The 21119-nt window shown below is 43.3% G+C and overlaps 1 protein-coding gene across 3 annotated transcripts in view; it reads right to left on the bottom strand.

The window, feature by feature from the left end:
- PTPRG (protein tyrosine phosphatase receptor type G) overlaps window positions 1-21119 on the bottom strand; it is a 621190-nt gene that overhangs the window by 44477 nt on the left and 555594 nt on the right. For all 3 annotated transcript variants that reach the window (XM_077822059.1, XM_077822061.1, XM_077822060.1), the window contains one exon: window positions 15805-15896. In XM_077822059.1, the coding sequence (XP_077678185.1) occupies window positions 15805-15896 (92 nt within the window). The remainder of the gene's footprint in view (window positions 1-15804; window positions 15897-21119) is intronic.

The following is a 21119-nucleotide window of genomic DNA, read 5'->3' as shown; positions in this document are numbered from 1 at the left end:
ATGGGCTTCACCCCCACCCAGTTTCCCATCCTATTTGATAAAATGATCAGCAATGAAATAGTTAATAATGCTGATGTGACGCAGATGAACATCACAATGAGAATAATGGGGGAGGAGGGAGTTCACACTTCCAGAGCTACTGTTTCCGCCTGCCTGCAGACTCAAGAAAACAGCACTGTAACCGTTGCACGTGCTTAGCATTTGAAAGCCTAACTTCTCCGCCATGAAGGTTAGAAACTTAATAAAATAAAACAAAGGGTTAGATTCTATAGAATCTGAATATGCCATGGAAGAGGGGGAGGGTTCATAAATACATGGAGTGGGCTGGATCTGGCATGGGCCAGGTGTTTAACACCTCTGTGCTAGGCACCGTACAGATGCATAGTAAGAGACTCAGACGTAAAGGCCAGAAGGGACGGTTATGATCATCTAGTCTGATCTCCTGCACATTGCAGGTCAAGAACCCCATCTACCCACAGAACAGACCTATAATCTCTGGCTGATTTCGGAGTAACAGCCGTGTTAGTCTGTATTCGCAAAAAGAAAAGGAGTACTTGTGGCACCTTAGAGACTAACCAATTTATCTGAGCATAAGCTTTCATGAGCTACAGCATCCAATGAAGTGAGCTGTAGCTCATGTAAGCTTATGCTCAAATAAATTGGTTAGTCTCTAAGGTGCCACAAGTACTCCTTTTCTTTTTGCGAACCTCTGGCTGAGTTACTGAAGTCTGCAAATCTTGATTTAAAGTCATCAAGTTACAGAGAATCCACCATTTACTCTAGCTCAGACCAGCAAGTGACCCATGCCCCATGCTGCAGAGGAAGGTGAAACTCCTCACAGGGTCTCTGCCAATCTGTCCCAGGGGAAACTTCCTTCTCGACCCCAAATATGATGATCAGTTAGACCCTGAGCATGTGGGTGAGACCCAGCAGTCAGACATGTGGGAAAGAATTCTCTGTAGTAACTCAGAGCCCTCCTTGGCTGTTGGAGATATTTTCCAATGGCCATATGTCATTGCAGGAACCCTTGTCAACTATCCCGTCAATGAACTTATTGAGCTCTGTCTTGAAACAAACTACGTTTTTTGCCCCACTATTCCCCTTGGAAGGCTGTTCCAGAACTTCACCACTCTGATGGTTAGAAACCTTCGTCTAATTTCAAGCCTAAACTTGTTGATGGGTAGTTTATATCCATTTGTTCTTGTGCCAGCCTCGGCCCTTAACTTCTCTCCCTCCCTGGTGTTTAGCCCTCTGACATATTTATAAGAGCAATCATAGCTCCCCTTGGCCTTTGTTTTGTTAGGCAAAACAAGCCGAGCTCCTTAAGTCTTCTCTCATAAGGCAGGTTCTCCATTCTTCTGATCACCCTAGCAGCTTTCTCTGCACCTGTTCGACTCCCTGCCTTGAAGAATTCATAATCTAAATAGACAAGATAGGCAAACTGAATCCAGAATCCTTCTTCCCAGTCCATAAATACACCTTCATTCTCCCTGACATACAGAAGACAGCCGTAATACTAAAGATATTTAACCTGACATGGAGTAGTTTGGCAAGGCCTTCAGGTACATTATCTAAATTTGATGCCGTGTGCTAGAAGGTATCCTTCTGATTTCTGGCTCTCTTCTTAAATGGAGCTGGCACAAATTAATGTAACGTAGGGCCATATTTCGCCCATCTGTAGTGCCCCCAAAACCTCCTAGTCTGGAGCATGAATTAACCTAGTTGGGGAGGGTGTGTTTTTGGCCACACGTGGCTTGGGAGATCTGTGCTAAAACACATACTGTACTAACATGGCACATTGTTCTCTGAAGGCATTTGCTCTGATGGTGACTGTCTACTCTGAAGAATCTTTCCTTAAACCTTTTCAAACAAAACATACTAATGTAACTGGATACATGAAAAGTTCTTTTTTCTTGCAGGTATCTTCAGTCACGAGGCTATGGTTATGCTTCTCTTCCATCTTAAGACAAATGAGCCTCAGAGACCATAACTCTTCTAGTCAATGGAAGAGATTAATGGAATCCTATAATAGCTAATTAGGAGCCCTAATGCTCAATGCATATTCCCTTTTGCACGGTTTATTTTTTCCCAGCCTAAAACCACACTGACATTTGTTAATGTCAATATACTGTACACTTTCTACCAGACCTCCAGTTTATTCAAAGGGAGGAAATGTTTTAAAAATGTGCCTGCATAACTAATTGCAAGTGCAAAGATGACAGTTCTTTCTGGCACAGACGCAGCCCTCTGTTACACCAGTGTGAACAGAACTAGCCTGGTTTTACACCAGTATAAAATGTGAGCACAATCTCTCATGTTAATTTTCACTGGGAAACCCCTTGCTTTCCATGGTAGTGTAAAATGAGGTAAGCATGGGTAAAGATCTCTGGGTTAGAAGGATTTATAATCAGAGACTGCTCCAGTAGTCTGATGGAAGTGCCACATGTTACTGCCTGGGATATTCAAATCGGAGGCAAACTGGATCCATCCCTCCCTGGCCAGCAGGATCTGGGATTGCTCCAGGAGTGACTCCAGTTGCTCTATAGTGACCATGTGTTCAACTCTGGAGTGAGGTTGAGAGGCTCTGTAGGGAGCTACCATATACATGGGCATTATGATGCAGAATGAATTTGAGAGAGGCATAATGCAACTCGCTTCCCCCCACAAAAGGAGTCGGCCTTGCTAACATGAAAAACCATTCATTTTTCACCTACGAAAGGGCAAGAGACAACCAACATGGCACGTGCAGTACGTTCCTTCAGGAATCAATATGTTCAGTATATTTTAAAACTATAATGCTGGTACGGGTTCCTATTTAAAAGGCTGTATAATTAGCAATGTGATTAGGAAGGAATCTTTCATCTATGTCCTGCCTAATAAACTTGCTCTGATACTTACTCTAAAGTAATCAGGGTCAATTAAAAAAAACAGGGATATCGTATCAGACGTGGCACCTTCACAGAATAAGATCTCTGATTCATTTGTAACCGGAGAGCTCAACAGATGGTTTAATGGTATTGGATTGGAATAGACATTTTGGGTCCTGAGTGAACCCAGAAGGTCAAAATCAAAGTGACGCCTGACACTCCTCGTTTCTAGTTAGGATTCTTGTTGGAGTTCTGGTGCTTCTCATGGTCCCAACCAGAAGTCCAGCACCCAAATCAGGAACTGTTCATGAGAGGGAGCACCCTGGCCTCAACCCTGCTTTCAAGTGCTTTCTTTTTTCAGTTATAATCTTGAATTGACCTTCTAAGTCAGCTGTGCTTCCCGTCTCTTTGGTGTTGTTTTTAAAAGCCAGATATACTCTTTATGGTAGTTCACCAAACTGCATTGGTTTTGTTTGTTACCGAGAGATTCAGTTTTGCTCTCCAGTCTTCCAAACTTGGCAAAGGCCACGAAGCCACAGACCTGGCAAACTTCTGGATATACGGCCACCCATTGGCTTCGCTGTTCCGTGTCCTTCTGACTCACCGTGTGACGTCTCCCAGCGGAGGTACCCACTCGCTCGCACACCCCGGAAACGCCTCCTTTCTCTCTCAGTGATGCTGCCTCTCTAGCATCTAACCTAAAAATGTGTCCTCACAGCTCTCAGCTTACACAGAAGAGTTTTACTGAGACACTGGAAAGAGGCACCGCCACTGCCAGTCTTGTAGTGGGAATTGGATTTAATGTCTAGCCTCACAACAGGGAAAAAGGTCACCTCTCTAGGGGACTCTCCTTGCAGCCCTGAGAGAGATTTCAACCCTATAACAGCCTCTTTTTGATCACGTTATTGTAGGGCCATGTGGCCCAGTTTGGTGGGATGTCACATGATGTCCCCTCTTCTGCCTCTCATCTGCTTTCCCTTCCATGTTCTACTGCCTTCTTCAAGTCCCTCTCATTCTCCTTCCTCCTCGGTTCTCATTCCATAGGGACGGATAGGTGTTAACTGCACATCGCTAAGCTACGCTCCAATACGGTGAGGTGCTCTCTCAGTTTCACTTTCTATTGTCAGGTTTCAGAGTAACAGCCGTGTTAGTCTGTATTCGCAAAAAGAAAAGGAGGACTTGTAGCACCTTAGAGACTGACCAATTTATTTGAGCATAAGCTTTCGTGAGCTACAGCTCACTTCATCGGATGCATCTGATGAAGTGAGCTGTAGCTCACGAAAGCTCATGCTCAAATAAATTTGTCAGTCTCTAAGGTGCCACAAGTACGCCTTCACTTTCTATTGTGTTTTCCCTAAATAATGAAAAATACCTCAGGACAACCTGAAACTTTGAATGTTTCCCACCGGTTGCTGCTTTCTCTTACACCGCAAGGTTTCTCTGTGTAGACTTTCTCCAACCAGCAACTTCTGTATGTGAAAAAACCTTGTTGTGAAAAACCAAGTTCAAAAACCTTTATAGAATAAATCAATGCCCCTCCCCCCCAAATCACTGCTGTTATTTAACCTACACTATGTTGCTTAATCACAAAGTTGGTTCCCAATGCTATCTCCTCTGAGAGGGCCTTATATACTTTATTTTTGTTTGTTTGTTTGTTGGAGGGGCCATAATGCTAACGTTGGGTGTGATTCCAGCAATAGTTTTACTAAGTCCCGGGTTTTAGTTAAATACTCTGGGGGCTTCACAATGTTTAATGTCAAAGAGAGATGGGCAGAAGAACTCCTGATAGTGCAAGATATACCTAGCCTTGTATCTAACATGTGTAGCATCTTGTATCACTGCGTATGTCAGAAAACTGAGTCCCTAAAAGTCAGTTATAGGAAAGGGGGTAAACTAAATTTACACAATATATTACATATTAAGTACATGACACAGAGCAATAGTGGAAACTTGCTTTTACATATACAGACCACAGCTGAATTAGCTGTGTAACTTGCAGTTGAGATAGCTTCACAGTTAACCACTGCACTGTCTGAATTGCATCTAACACAGGAAATGCTGCTGGTAGAAAAGAACTGTGTATAGGTGCTGATGTATTGTTAATTACACACCTTGGGTCAAATCCTGGCCCCACTGTCTTCCGTAAAGTCAAGATTTCACCCCTCAGACAGACAAGAGCTTATATAAAAAGGTCTAAGTCTATAAAGATATCTTGCACCATTTTAACAATACAGGTATAAGAATGGAAGAATTTGCATCTAAGGCTGCAAAAAACGATATTAGAAATGGGACTGGTCCTGTAACTGATAACTGTATTGTAAAGCGGACACACAGGGGAGTTGACATTTCATGTGCAATCTTAGTGCCAGCACTATCTAGCTTTGAGTATTTGTGCATTCTGGCTCTGAATAGTCTCTAAAACTTTCGTTTTATGTTTAAGTCTAGTTGCCGTGTATGTATGTGTGGGTGCAGTACATTTAGTTCAGCGACAGAATGACTTGACTTGTTAAAGCTTTTAAAATAAGGAGGATTAGAAATGTTAGTATATCCCTCGGAATTCTGCAGTTGTCTGATAGATCATATTTTCTTGCAATACAAAAAGAGCCAGAAAGAGTAGGCAACTTGTTTTGGGTAAAATAAAGTCACAGAAGTGGCTATAATATTTCTAAACTACCAGTGGACATTTTCTAGACAGATCATATCTGCATAAATAATAAAATAGGGCAACACAGCTGGTGTCATCCCCAGAGTTTGAGCTACATGCTGAAAACCCTTTAAATGTTGGCACCCTACTGAAGTCAGTGACCTTAGAATTATTAAGATAAATTATAATTCTTGAGAGCCTCGTATCAGGGGGCACAATTACTTTTTGACTTTTATGTTATTCAAATTGTAAGCATTAACTAATTATTATTGGTTTTTAAACAATGTCTTTCAAAATGAAAGAGGCAAAAAAAGATCTAAGATGAAAATATTCACACTCAGGGTCTTGATGTTTCAGCATATTGGAAATATTGCACAAAATACCTTTCAGCAAAACTATTATCTACATTTTATAATCAAATCAAATGAAGACTGGGGCAGATTTCTGATACAGCAGTAATGCCTAATAAAAGCATAAAAAGAAAAGCAGAATATGTGAAATAAGACATGCAGTACTGCAGTTATATTAATCTCACTTATTTAAAGATTTAATCTAATATAGCACTATTAACCATATGCCAATCACAAACAGGAAGGACAACGATAATTACAAAAATTATACACGTCATAATGAAATCTGAATTTTAAAACTGCATGTAAAATCTTAGATTAGGGCTTCATTAATTATAAATGAAACAGCAACCCAACTGATCTTTTCCTTTTGAAGCAGAAAGGAGCAACCGAATCCATTGTACTAACTTCAGCTCAATAGAATGAAATCATGTAAGCTTTCTATTAGCATACACATTAAGCATTATTTTATTAACTTTATAAGCATGGGACAGATCTCATTATTATTTATGTGTATTATTGTAGCCGCTAGGACTATGACCCCATTGTGCTAGGCACTGTACAAACATCGAAATTGGACTACTCATACATTTAAAATTAAGTATATGCATAAGTGTATGCTGTATTGGGGACTTAATATTTGAAAGCAAGTACTGAATTTTTCTTCCAAGCCTACAGTCATTCTTGGATTTGTTTAAAGCATTTAGGTTTATTACTAGCTGTGTTTACATGTATTAGTCTTACCTGAACATCATATAAATGTTATACACGCTCTCCAAGGACTTGATAGTGCATTTCTTGCACAACAAGCTGACTATCCTTTTTAGACACATCACAGAAAGGTGAAGCAGTTTTCTTTCATTGTGGCTACAGCATGAATAAGGAGGAAGTAATATTAAAACACGAAGGGCCAGAATCTTATCCCCTTACTTATACTGAGTGGCACTTTACTTCAAGAGTGATCCTATCAATTTCAGTTGGACTATTTGTTTAGCAAGGTATTACTCAACATAAGTCATGGTGTCAGAACATGCGACCAAAGTATTTTTAAATGCAGAACTTTGCTCGTTACTAGAATAAATTTGCATTTTCATTTCTACCTGAAATATGTTCCAGGGACGTAAATCAAGAAGGAAGACATTTTTTGCAAGTTTCAGTGTTGTACTTTTCTGCTTGTGGGATGGGTGGTAGGCAGTGTTCCCTCTAATTTTTCCCATGCATGTGCGGAATGAATTTTGTGATGTGCACCAATATGGAGGTGATGTGCGACACATCTCCATATTGGTTCACATAATAAAATTCACGTGGCGGGGTGGGGCCAAGGGGTTTGGAGTGTGGGAGGGGCTTACAGGGCTGGGGGAGAGGTTTGAGGTTCGGGGGGGGGGCGGTGAGGGCTCCGGCTGGTGGTGCAGACTCTGGGATGGGGCCAGGGATGAAGGGTTTAGGGTGCAGGCTGCTCCGGGGCTACAGCGGGGAGAGAGGACTCTCCCCAGCTCTCTCTGCCCACAGCAGCACCTGGGCTGGGGCCACAGGCTAGGCGCCTCTCCCGCAGCCGCAGCAGGTCTGGGCCAGGGCTGGGTTGGGGCCGGGAGGAGGGACGCATCTCCCCGTTGCAACCCTGAGTGCCTGTGCGGTGCTGAAGAGGCTGCTGCAGGGCCACGCAGCTTAGAGGGAATTTACGTTGTAGGATCTACACTGACTTACCACGTCTCCAAGGACCAGTTACTGAAGGTAAGTAACCGTGCTTTCTTATGCAAGCATGCGGCAATGTGAATCCCACTGCAGGTGCCTGGAAAGCAGTGTCCTCCCTGGATGATGGGAGGGAGGGGTTTCAGCTGTATCTGCTGACCAGTGGTTGCAGTACTGTTCTCGTGAACTTGGTGCCTTGGCCTGGCAGCCACGTCACAAGCTTAATGCTTCACAAAAGTCAGTGCGTTACTCCACACTGCAGCTCGACACAACTCAGAAATAGGCAGGCTGCTGAAGCTGGTGACAGACGCAGCCTGTGATCGGGTGGAGTATGCCTGGATGTTCAAAGGGAAAGGCTCACCCGCCAGAGATGATAGCAGGTGGAAATGCAGTGTGTGATACACTTGGAAGTTCTGTGACAAGACAGCATAACCTTTGGATGAGTCAGAAATGGCCAGAGAGAAAGCAAAGTGGCTTGGTCCTACTATGGTAATGTGCGTAGAGCTTGGGATATATCCTAGGTCGTGACTTCCTTCTGTCTCAGTGTCGAGTGTGGCCTTGGGAAGAAGACCGTCAAGGTAACTTATTATTTTAGGTGAAAGTCCAAGGCCACTTCAGGGTTGAACTTGGGGGGGGGGCGGGGGTGTCCCTATGAAAGACTGCGTAAGGAGGTCCTGCCATAAGAGCATTTAAGAGGACATGGAGAGTTTGCTGACTCTGTGAGCCAGCAGAAAGAGCATTTAATGGAGCATTCTGATAGTAATTCAAAGGGAAACCCCAAGAGCTTCAGGAAGACAGCACTGAGGTCCCATGAGGGAACTGGGTCTATAATTGTAAGTTAAGTATGAAGGAGGCCTACAAGGAATTTAGATACTGTTGAGTGTGAGAAGATCAAATACAACCATACCAAGAGTGATACATCAATATTGCCACCAAGTTGACTTCTGAGAGAACTGAATGACAGTCCCGCCTGTTCCTAGATCATCTTTGGAATTGGTGCTCCACTGCTCCAGATTGTTTTGGACTGCCCATATGGAAAATAATTTCCATTGTGAGGAGAAAATGTTCCTGGAGGACAGATTCCTGCTTAGTATGAGAATGTTTTGGACACGAAAGGAGCAGGCTCTCTCAGTGCTGCTCAATCAGCCAACATCCAAACCATCATGTACAACAACCGCAGGCTTGGGTGCAAGGTCTAACCTTGGTTCTGAGATATTATGTCTGGGCAGGCCTGTAGGTCTCATGGACATCTGTAGCATTATGATAGCCTCTTATCGGTTGAGATATTTTTGGCTACCAGGATGACTGTACTCTAAGCCCTCCTGATCTTGGACACAATCCTCGGGATCAAAGAAATTGGTGGGAAGGCATACAGGAGTCCTTGAGATCACCAGAGAAGAAAGGTGTCTGGCAACAAGCCCAGACTCACACCTCCTCTGGAACAAAAGTTCATGCATTTGGTATTGTCCTTTATGATGAAAAAGTCTATCATGGAGTTCCCATAGATGTAATAGGAAGTCTATGATATGCTCCTTCAGTGACCACTTGTGGTTGGTCACTGTGTGCCTGCTTAAGAACTCTGCTGGGTCATTGCTGACCTCAGGGAGATGCAGAGCCAGTGGGGTTATCCCATGTTGATGTTACCACTTCTAGAACCGGATGGCCTCCTGGGAAGGAGGTGATGAGCAGGTGTTTGTTATAGAATGCATCACTGATGTGTTGTCTGTCAGGACTTGCACCACAGAGTTCCACAGAACAGATAGGAACCCTGTGCAGGCTAGTCTGAAGGCTCTCAGCACCTGGATAACCTGAAATCACATCCTTGTGTTTACAGGTGGAATGAGGCAAGGTGGCTTTTGAACGTAGTGCAAACTTGAGTGGATCTGATGGGTCTCACAATCATACCGTCAAATTTGCTCACATACCGTGGGAGCAGGGTGCATTGTGAAGTAGGAGGCAGGCTGGCATCTTCTGCCATACCTCAGTCTCTTCTTGGTCTGGTAGTCAGGATGCTTGTGTTGGGAGGATGGAATCCACAGCCTTGACTGAGACTAGGGCCAGGACAGTTTGTGGTAAGGAGGCTTTAGAATCTTTAAACATGTGCAGAGCACTATCTGTCTGCCAGGGCACGGAGCTCTTCAGCAAGAACAAAAGATCCTCAATTGTGGCCCGTACCTGATGTTTGGTGCCATAATGTTCTGTGGATTGTCATTGTGGTGGCCACAGCTCTTGCCACGGTGTCGGAGGTGTCTATTGCAGTGCTCTCTTGGCCATCTGCTGACTTTCCTTTATTATGTCTCTGATTCTATGCTCAGCACAATCTCTGCTGGTGCCAAACTTTGCTGGATGACACTGGCTTGTCCACTGGCAGGATCTTGGACCTTGTCTCCTCATAGGCTGATGACACCTTCACAGATTGTTCCAGAAGGTGTAATTTAAGCCTTACATCTTGTGACTTACACAGCAGAAAATGAAAAGCTCTCCAAGCATCTGCTAGGAATGTGCACTTCCCCGGAACAGAAGAGGCACCTGCTAGCTCCATCTTTTAAGGGGACCAGTCCATAAGAGGATGGGCAGGGTTTGAAGCCACCATGTTAGGGGGCCTTGATACAGAGACAGTTTGTATGGGGCGAGAGTTCTAACCATCAGTCAAAATGGGTTGACAGGGTCACCGCAATTGCAGATGAAGGTCATCAAAGGCGTTTTGAAGAAATTCAGAAGGTTTAGCTGAAGCTAACCATGAGCAGGCTGGACACTCACCAGATTCCGTTTCACTGTCCTGGGTGGGAAGAAACCCATTACCGCTTTGCCCTCACACAGGAAGAAACGCGGAGGCACAGGGCACACGCACAGCCCTGACAGTCCTTGCTACTCAAGAAATCTCTGGTCTCGTGTACCTGAGGCACATGTGCACCTCCTGTGGGGTTCAAACGGATACATACTTGAAGAAGCAGCATGTTTACATCAGAACCATATCTACTGATGACTTAAAAATCGATTATGTTATTTATGAACTCTATCACCCATTGAAAAAACTCTGATGCAATCAAAGGCAAAGAATTAACCAGAAAACACCTGATTAGCAAATATCAGTATAGTCTGAGGCCTGAGAACATTGATGTTATCACTAATGGATTTCTTAAACTGGATTTCTTAAACCCTGCCCCGTAAATTCAATATGGGATACAAAGTGACTGGCATCACAACTGAGACATTCCTACTCAGACCAGAAACTTTGAAGAACATCTGGCTTAACAGTTTTAGGTTAACTAACAGCCTCAATGAGCCAGTCATTATGGTAATTTGGACTATGGTAAAATTGGTCAGGTAGTTATAGTCTCTTAAATTTGGCCATAGAGCTAAGCATGCATTTTACTAATCCTTCAGGGGTTTCTGTACTGAGCTCAGAAACTAAAGGCTTGATCCTAGGTCCTACTGAGGCCAATGACAAAACTCCTATTTCCAGGATAGGAATTCTTAAACTCCTGTGGCCTCATCAGGAGATCATGCAAGTGAATAGAAGCCCCAGAAGAACAGCTCACTACACGGGGAGAAAAAGCTATGAAATACTTGATCAAGGAAGAAGAGGGTGTGGTAGAAATGGAAGAAGTGCCTACCATGAAGCTCCACTGCCTGCTGTCACTTGCATGTTACATCAATGATACCTTTGTTTTGCTTTACTGACTCAGATCTTGTGGGCCTGCCTTTTGACTACAGAAGTGTTATTCCAGAGCAGGTTTTGCATGGTTTGCAATCATGACTGCGAATTCTAGGCAAAACCTGCCTTTAGAGGATTAGCTGTTCCCGTTAGTTGTTGGGCCATACCACAAGAGGACAAGCACAGAAATGCCATCAGCAACTTGCAGCAGATGCCGACCCACTTGAAAAACAGGAAAAGGAATGGAAACAGGAAACATTTACCATGAGGTCTTGCCATGACTAGATGTTTGTAACAAAGAGCTCCACGGAAAGATGACATGATCCAAAATTCACTGATTGAGGAAATGATGACAAAAAAATTAGCAAGGTGGCAGGTGCGTTTAAGAAATCTGCCATTCAATTATAGGTACATTACACCCTTGGGGGCAGATCCTAAATCAGACTCATGCTGACTTTAGATTCAGACATCACTTGTAATAGCCAGAGGGTGACTCAGTTAATGATCTCTCCTTTATCCTATGTTTCTCTAGATCAAGTAGTACAGATAATTATGAATTATGATAAGGGCTTTACATTTCAGGGCAAAATTTGCATAGATAAGAGGATGCCTATGGGTTAGGTGGTTTCATTCTCAATAATTAAGTAAATTTCATCAGAGGGAAGTGAGGCAGAAAATGGGTAAAGTCACTCCTCTGTTAGATGATTTTTCTGCTTGTGGACCTGCAAAGCTCTATTCTTATGATAGAAGCTACCGATGGTATATTAAGAGGTTGCCAGTGATTTTAGAGCTCTGAGAGCAGAGGAAACAGTCAGTCTTGGCAAAGCTGTTACACATTTTCAGACACATTGAGCTAAATTGCCTTCAATTGAGCTCTGTATGTGCAACTGAGAGTGGAATTTGGTCCACTAAATCCAAGGAAATAGATGCATAGCTCCATGGGGATATAGTTAAATATGCCTTGGGTATCAGAAGCTAATAAGGTTACTTTGCAGAACTCACTTTTGTGAAAATGCCACTTATATTTTACTTCCAGGATCAATATGGCAAGTAAGATTTTCTCACGCTCTCTGCCAGTTCCTAGCAGAAAAAGTTCAAAAGCAGCATCTTTTCATCAGAATTATGGGTGAATCACAGGAGGATTTTGCTGTTCAACCTTTTTAAAGCATTTTAGTGGGACGGCTATGTGGGAGCTGTAACTGATAACAGAAGAGAAATGGCCCCTGTTAGCAGGTAGACTGGGAGAGGTGGGAGCAGGTCTTTTCTATTACTGTGGAAGTGTTTAGATGAGGTCTGGACCATCCCAGTGGACTAAGTAGCCATTTTCATGCTACATATCTATTTTCCTGCTGGAGGAAATGGAGTCTAGTGGTTAGTGTACAGGGTTTACCATTCCTGAGCTCTATTCCCAGCTCAGCTACTGACTTGCTACGTCACATTAGACAGGTCACCTGTGGACAGATTTTCAATTATTTAGGCACCTATCCGCATCTTCATATGCCTAATTATCTCTTCAAATCTGACCCAGAACGACTATGTGCCTCAGTTTACCCTGTAAAATAGGCTTGCTGCCCCCTTCTTCATCGAGGTGTTGCAAGGATTAATTAATTCACATGCATAAAGTGCTTAAAGTTCCTCAGGTGGAAGCCACTATATAAAGCGCTAGTTATTAATATTATTATACCTAGTACACCTGTGGGTTGAACATATTCACTGAGATATCCCCCCCAAATCAGCGGAGATACCATTCTTCACCAAATTTAGCAAGCTCTCTTTATATGAATGTATTTGATGAAGAAAAGCATCAGCAGATCGGGACGGACATTGGGAGAAAAATCCACCACAAATCAAGTGTTCAGGTGTCTCCCCTCTTTGAGGCTCTGGTGGCTTTAATGGAGCTCAAGGGTCTTTTCACAATTGATTTTTTTTTTACAATGGGCCGTCCCAGCTGGCGAAGGAAAGGGTTGGTTTTCGGTGTGTCAAGATGTCAGCCTTCCATGCCGCTCCGTGACGATGAAGCCACTCCCAAGTGGTCTAATGATGGCACAGTCCATATACAGAGATGGCTTCATTAACCAGTGTTATTATTTGTATTACCATCGTGCCAAGGAGCCCTAGTCATGAGCCAGGACCCCACTGTTCAAGTCTGAGCAATATCTAACTATACATGCTGGGTCCCCCTTTCCTCAGCACCCTGCCCCCAACTCTCAGTCATCCCAGATTCTGACACCTCCCCGCTCAACCCGACCATCACCCCAAAATTATGCTGACCACCTGATACCCCTGCAAAGCCCCACTGGCCAGCCATATCCCAGCTCACTCTCCGTGCCTTTCACACCCACCAATACTCCCACCCCACAGTGATGCTGCCTGGTGCACCAAGGAGCCAAGGCAGCAGTGCCAAGCCCTTCTTGTCCTCCTTCCTGCCCCTAGCTCCCCTTCTCCTGCCTGCACCCCATTTCCCCTTCTCCACATATCCCCTCACAGCCTTATTCAACTCTCCCCTTGTGCAGCCCTGGATTTCCATCTCCTCCACATCAGCTTGGCTGCCCAGCCAGTCTCAGGGACTCTGCTGAGCAAAGCCAGTGAAGGAGGAGACAGGTTAGAAACACTGCAGAACAGAACTAGCTGGCAGAAGTGAACAGTCCCAGGGCTTTTCCTAGCAGAGAACAAGTACTGAATGAGAGGAATATGTCTCTCTCTCTTCAACTGGGGCTTTAGAATCTGTACTGTCCCTGGGCCAGTGTGCAAATGTCTCTGTGTTTGGAGCTTGTCAGGATTCTGGTTCTTTAGCCAGGGGATCCCTAAAGAACATGGGAGAATTTCAACGAGGTCTTGTCTTCAAATGTTTCCTCTACCACAGTTATTAAATATTAGACCAAGAAAATATTAGAGACAATTCTACTATTTCAGGTACTTAGAATTGGAAAAGGTACAGAGAAGGGCAGCAAAAATTATTAGGAACACGGAACAGCGTCCGTATGAAGAGAGATTAAAAAGACTGGAACTGTTCAGCTTAGAAAAGGGACAACTAAGGGGGGACATGACAGAGGTCTATAAATTCATGAATGGGATAGAGAAAGTGAATAAGGAAATGTTATTTACTCCTTTACGTAACAAACTAGGGGTCATCCAATATAATGAATAGACAGCAAGTTTAAAACAAACATAAGGAAGTAGTTCTTCACACTAGGTACCGTCAACCCGTGAAACTTATTGCTAGGGGATGTTGTGAAGGCCAAAACTATAATGGGGTTTAAAAAAGAATTAGATAAGTTCCTGGTGGATAGGTCTATCAAGGACTAGCCAAGATGGTCAGGGATACAACCTCTTGCTCTGGGTGTCCCTAAACCTCTGACTGCTAGAAGCTGGGACTGGATGACTGGGAATGGATCACTCGACAAATTGCCCTGTTCTGGTCATTCCCTCTGAAGCATCTGTCACTGGCCACTGTCAGAAGACAGGATACTGAGCTATATGGACCATTCATCTGATCCAATAGGACTGTTCTGATGTACTCATATATTCCCATTACCTCAGCCCCACAATCTTTAATATATTTATCTGCGCAGCATGCCTGTGAGGTAGGGCAATGCTATTATCCCCATTAGAGAGACTGCTGATGCTTTCCCCTTTCCAGTGAGTGTATTTCTCCAGTGTATCTTGTCCTAGTGTGCCTCAGGCATCTTTGAAAGTTTTAGTTAAGATTCATGTAATAGATGCAGTCAGAATCCTAGAGCTGCCAAACCACGACAGAAAATGAGAAGGAAACAAAGGAAAGATACGTCATCATATCACAACAAACAGACAATCCTTTGTGAAACTAATGTCACTATAACATGTTGTATATTTTAGTTCTGTAAATGAGACTGAATAATACCAAACAAGGTAGCAACTGCAAAGTCCATTCCAACATCATGAAACTTTAAAGTTTCCTTGTCATCGTCACTGAAGGGGTAAAGAATTCTGTGCAAACGATGATACCTGGAAATACCCCAAGAAAATGACCCGGAGCCAATATCTGCTCTCAGCTCCACTTCAGTGTAACTGGGAGAAGAATTTGGCCTTTGGTATCTTGAATATTACAACTATAACAAACGGCTGATACTTTTGGTGCTTTACATATATGCAATTCCCCTTCCCTTCCCTTATAACAGTGAAGGCGAAATCTGCACCTGGTGTAAATGAGAGCAGTCCTACCATCCTGAGCTAAAGCCAGTGGAGTTGCTTACGCCAGACTCCATAATTGGACCTGAAGCTGTATTCAGTTCTAGACTGGATGCCCTGCACTTCTATTTTTAAAAGACATCACTTTTGTTTTTGACATTTTAAAAAGTTATTCTGGAACTTTTAGTTGAAACCATTTGGGTGAATTATCTGATGAATGCACAATATTTTCATGGTGAAAGTCAAACTGCAAAGCAAGTTAATTTTCATGAACCAGCATGGACATTGCAAACTTCTGTAAAGACTTAAAAGGAAAATTGCAATCTTGTCACAAACACAACTCTGTTGCATCCACATAATTAAACTAGAACCTGTCCATCAAAAGTGTGAATTCATTCAGTGATTAACTGGAGGCTTGGCCTGCCTTACCTGGGATAGGTATAATGGGAATACTCTCATTAGGGACCACTCGAGGTGAGCTGCTGTCTTCCACGTAGAAATGAGCTGTCTGAAAACACTTTCTGTTAAAGGAACAGAAAAAGTTAAGTGCTATGAAAAATAGCATATAAAAATGCAGCGAAGAACTTTTGCACATGTTCTGCCTTTCCATTTCTAGTTACATACTGTCAGATAAAGAAAAGGAGGACTTGTGGCACCTTAGAGACTAACAAATTTATTTGAGCATAAGCTTTCGTGAGCTACAGCTCACTTCATCGGATGTTACAGCTTTAAATGCTTGTTAGTGAAAACACATGTAAGCTGTATGTAATTCTATTTGTGCTTTCAGTATGACTTTAATTCACTGATACCTAACCACCCCCCCACCCCCTTTTAGGAGCATACTATTGCTAAGTATTAGTTCACATTAAATTAAGTGCCAAAAGTTTACTATTTGAAATATTCTAGATTTCAAATACACAATTCAGAAAGAAACATACACAGTCCTATGGATCATACACAGTCCTATGGATCAGTTCTCAAATCAAAACTAGGGTAAAATGTTTCAAGGGAATATGCACCGACTGTAAAACTTTATGCTGTGTAACAGTGGGCAGTATCTAACACAAAATATGTAACGGCTGCATGATACCCCATTGCTGTTATGAAAGTTACAGTTTCAACAGTAACAAACTTTATTTCTATAAGCCCTAAACCTGTACAATCCTCTTCATATCCTCCGGCTAACACTGAATCGCAGCTTCTGGTATAGAAAATTCAATAGATACTTAGTTTGGGCCCCAAAAGCTGTCTCTGAAAAGGCCCAAGACGACAAGTCAAATGCTAGAAACCCTGCAAGGAGGTCTTAAATCCACCTGGATGTTTTTACCTGTATTTAATGCAAAGCAGAGAGCACAAGCTGGTCATCATAGAGAAGGCACTGAGCAGATGAGAATCAAGAGATGCAAGAAGCTTCTGCATGGTGATGTTAACTGAGGCAGGGTTTTCCAACATCCGCGTCACTGCTCATTGCTGACTTAATGAGCTGCTTGAGGCTGGAACTGAATATTTAATGAGCCTTGCTCAGTGTGAGCAGCTATTGTGATGAGAGAAGGGTCTGCTCTCATCTGTCAGGGGCTCTTAACAATAGCCTTGACCTACCATAAAGATCCCTCTTACTGCAGCTCTGAATGAACCGCTCCTCAACACCTGTATGGAGTTGGAACACAGCCCTGATTCACTGCCCCTGTATGGGAATTGTTTCTCCTGCTGAATGATATTTGCTTGTAACTTTCTGCCTTGTCATATGCTTTTCTCTAATTCTGGACATTGTGTTCTGCATAGAAAGCCCACTCTCTATAGCCTGTTTTGCTGACATTGTCAAACTAATTTATGCTTCCATTGTTTCATCACAGATGCAAACCACAGCGCTAAGAAGTCACTGAAAATAGCCAACAATGCTTTAAGGGCAAAACAGGTCTCGAAAAGAACCTAAGCTCCCCACAGGTCCATGTTTGCACAGCAGCACAATACTAGTTATGGCACTTTGTAAATACTAAAAGTATATGACAAGTAAGCCTCACATATGCTAATGATTATGCAACCAGAAAAGATCACATTTCACAGCATGGTGTGGTTTTCTTGAACTGGGTCTTTTTTTTCAGGGAGAGTGTCTTGTACCATCTTAGAGTTATTTATATGGTAAGCATACTTTGCTAGGGAACACCATAGTGTGAAATCATACTCGAGACTCCCAGATGCATGACATATTGTGTGACATTTAAAGGAATTAGTTCATTTCCCTCCTCTCCTCCTCAACTCTGCTGCCTTTTTAAAAAAAAAAAAAAGCAAAAAGGGAATTCCTTTATTTTTTGGTAGCCTTTTCTTTGGACAATGCGCACCCTGGGGGCATAGAGCAGAATAAATCAGTCACACACAAGGGGAGAAAGTATGAATATGAAACAGGCAAAACATTCACGGTTTTGATGCCTTCAGGACTTCTTTCCCTTGAGTAAATTCTACAGAAAATCCATGGAGCGGTCTCCTGGTAACTGAGGCCTTAAGAACACATATAATTTTCCACATAGCAGTTTAATAAAGATAGACTTTTTAATTTATTGATCCCAGGTGGTTTTTTTCGGGATGGAGGGTGAGGGGGGGTTTGGACTTATGACACATACAAAATGGTATTCTTTTTTATTCATTTATTTATTCTCTTCTCTCATATGCAAAAAACAAACAAAAAACCCATTGCATTGTTTTTTATATCACCACAAGAGAATCATTTAATAAAAATATGAAATTGCTTAATTCTATAGCCTAATTACGTTGTGTGATGTGCGTAATGCACATATATAGTAATAGACTAAATATGCAGTAACATCTCAGTACAGTGTAATATATACAGGGATTAGTAATAACATATTAATCATATAGTAGAGTTTGCTGCTGTAATTTATGCAATTGACAAATCTGTATTTCTCTTTCTTGGATGGCTATTTATAGCTGTCATTGAAAACATCATTATGACACAACCAGGTAATGAGCCAAGTGCTTTGCCTAATTACAAATATATCACACTACAACGCAGTGTGTGTGTGTGTGTGTGTAACTGTAGGCATGGTATTACACATACATAATACTGTATAGCATTTGCTTATTACAGCACTTCCTGGTAGCAAACACTGAAATTAAAAAGAAAAGGAGGACTTGTGGCACCTTAGAAACTAACCAATTTATTTGAGCATAAGCTTTCGTGAGCTACAGCTCACTTCATCAGCTCACGAAAGCTTATGCTCAAATAAATTGGTTAGTCTCTAAGGTGCCACAAGTACTCCTTTTCTTTTTGTGAATACAGACTAACACGGCTGCTACTCTGAAAACTGAAATTAAAGTTAGCTGCAGGCTTCCCTTGTAATCCCTTTTTCACATGCTCATAACTTTCTAAAAAACTCCTTTTCAGTTTTATCTTTTCAAATTTAGGGTTTGTCTACACATGAGCACTACAGCTACACCACTGCCATGCCTCCGTGTAGACACTACTGAGGCTGATGGGAGGGGTTCTCCCGCTGAAGTAGGTACTCCACCTCCCTGAGAGGCAGTAGCTAGGCGATGGAAGAATTCTTCTGTCAACCTAGCGCTGTCTACACCGGGTTAGGTCGGCTTAACTGTGTCGCTCAGGAGAGTGGATTTTTCACACGCCTTAGCAATATAGCTGGGTCAACCTAATTCTTTTTTAGTAGACCAGGCCTTAGTCTCAGCTAATTTGGTGAGAAGGGAGAGGGGAAGTTTGATGAAAGTCCATTCACCCATTTCAGGTCGGCAAAGGTGATACAAATACACCTTTTCCTCTGCAAGGAGGCTTTTAGTGACATAGTAACATCAATGCTGAAACTTTACAGATGGCTAGAACTCAATGAGGCTATTCTCCAGACTGATCCGTCAAAAAAATCCCATACAAAATAAATGAACAATTTCGAAAGAATGCGTTTTACAAACTCACAATATGAACTCTCCATAAAGATCAGGTTATTAGGCCAGTTCCTTGGCTTCTCATAAATCTCCTTTGTGGAGCTACAGCACGGGGTTATAGCTATCTTAGTGCAGTCACTTATCCCTCCCCCCAGTAGAGGGGGCATTCTGTGGTCCCCTGTGGGTTTGATGGGGCAGAGCATGCTAAGCTTTAGTGATTGTGGCCAGAGGAGCAGCCGTTTGGACAACGTTCCCTCTAATTTTTCCTATCCAATGAATTTTGTTACGTGCACCAATGTGGAGGTGATCAGTGGCAGGGGTGGGGCTGAGGGGTTCGGGTGCAGAAGGGGGCTCAGGGCTAGGGTGACCAGATGTCCCAATTTTATAGGGACAGTCCCAATTTTGGGGTCTTTTTCTTACATAGGCTGCTATTAACACCCAACCCCTGTCCCGATTTTCACACTGGCTGTCTGGTCACCCTACTCAGGGCTGGGGCAGAGGGTTGCAGTGAGAGGGGTGAGGGTTCTGGCTGGGGGTGCAGTCTGTGGGGTGGGCCTGGGGATGAGGGGTTTGAGGTGCAGACTGCCTCCCCCCAACCCTCTTTCCTGCAGTCTCTCCACACCACAGCAGCTCTGGGGCTGGGAAGGAAAGGTGTTTCTCCTTGCCGTGCAGCAGCCGGGGAAATCACCACAGCCCCCCATGCCCCAAGCTCCTCCATCAACTCACCCCCTGCCCCCGCGTGCAGTGCAAAGGTGCCCTCCTGTGCAGCCACACAGGTGCACACCTTAGAGGGAAGGTAGCATTTGGGGACCATTATCTATTGTTGAAAGTTAGAGCAGCCTCTACAATAAGAGAGAGTCCCTGCCCCAAACAGTCCAAGGGTCTGTACTGAGCAGAGGGGTCAAATGACTTGCCCTAGCTCACACAATAGGTCAGAGCTAGGCATAGAACCCAGGGCTCCTAAGTCCTAGTTCAAAGTCCTAGCCACAGTGTTTGCAGGACCGATAATTGCCAGCTGAATGTTACACTACTTGTAGGTTTGCTAGGGAAACCGAAAGTGTGACTGATACACAAGGTTTACGCCAGCCACTTTTCCTGACAGCTGGAAGCAGTGTTCTGCGAATTAGCAACTGAGCTTTGGCAATGGCATAAATTATTGCTACAAGCCTTACTGAAAAGCGAGTTCCGAATGACAGAAGTGATTCTACAGCAGTGCTTTAAAGTAAAGCAAATCATCTTCTTAATTTTAATGCCACAAAATTCCAGGCAGCCCGCATGCTTGCTGCAAAGTACCCAGGACTCTGTTGCCTTTGAAACAAAATCAGTGTGCAGTGAAGCAGACTCCTCCTCTGAGCCCGATATGCGTTTTTGGGCTGCTTTTCCCTGCGGCATACACATAATGTCCCAGAGAGCAGACACATCATTGTCACATATGGGGCAAAGATGCAGAAAGTCATACTCTGTGAGACTAACATCTCCACAGGAAGGGAATGGTGGGAGTGTTTGCCACAGTAAGATTATGTTTTTGGGAAGTTTTTTCCCCCTAATATCCTTTTGAAGAGAGCAACAGTCAAATATGATTAATGCACCGTAATGGAATGCAGTGTTCAGGGTAACACTGCCTTATTCTTGCACCACACACATAAAAGTCTGCCAAGGTGTTACGTGCTCGTTCCAAGGTGGATAGAAAGCTGGCTAGATTGTGGGGCTCCACGGGTAGTGATCAATGGCTCCATGTCTAGTTGGCAGCCGGTATCAAGCGGAGTGCTCCAGGGGTCGGTCCTGGGGCCAGTTTTGTTCAACATCTTTATTAATGATCTGGATGATGGGATGGG

This window comes from Eretmochelys imbricata, chromosome 7 (genome assembly GCF_965152235.1).
Source record: "Eretmochelys imbricata isolate rEreImb1 chromosome 7, rEreImb1.hap1, whole genome shotgun sequence".
Classification (NCBI taxonomy): domain Eukaryota; kingdom Metazoa; phylum Chordata; order Testudines; family Cheloniidae; genus Eretmochelys; species Eretmochelys imbricata.
Note: the sequence above shows the minus strand (reverse complement) of the source record. Positions and strands in the feature narration are given on the sequence as shown.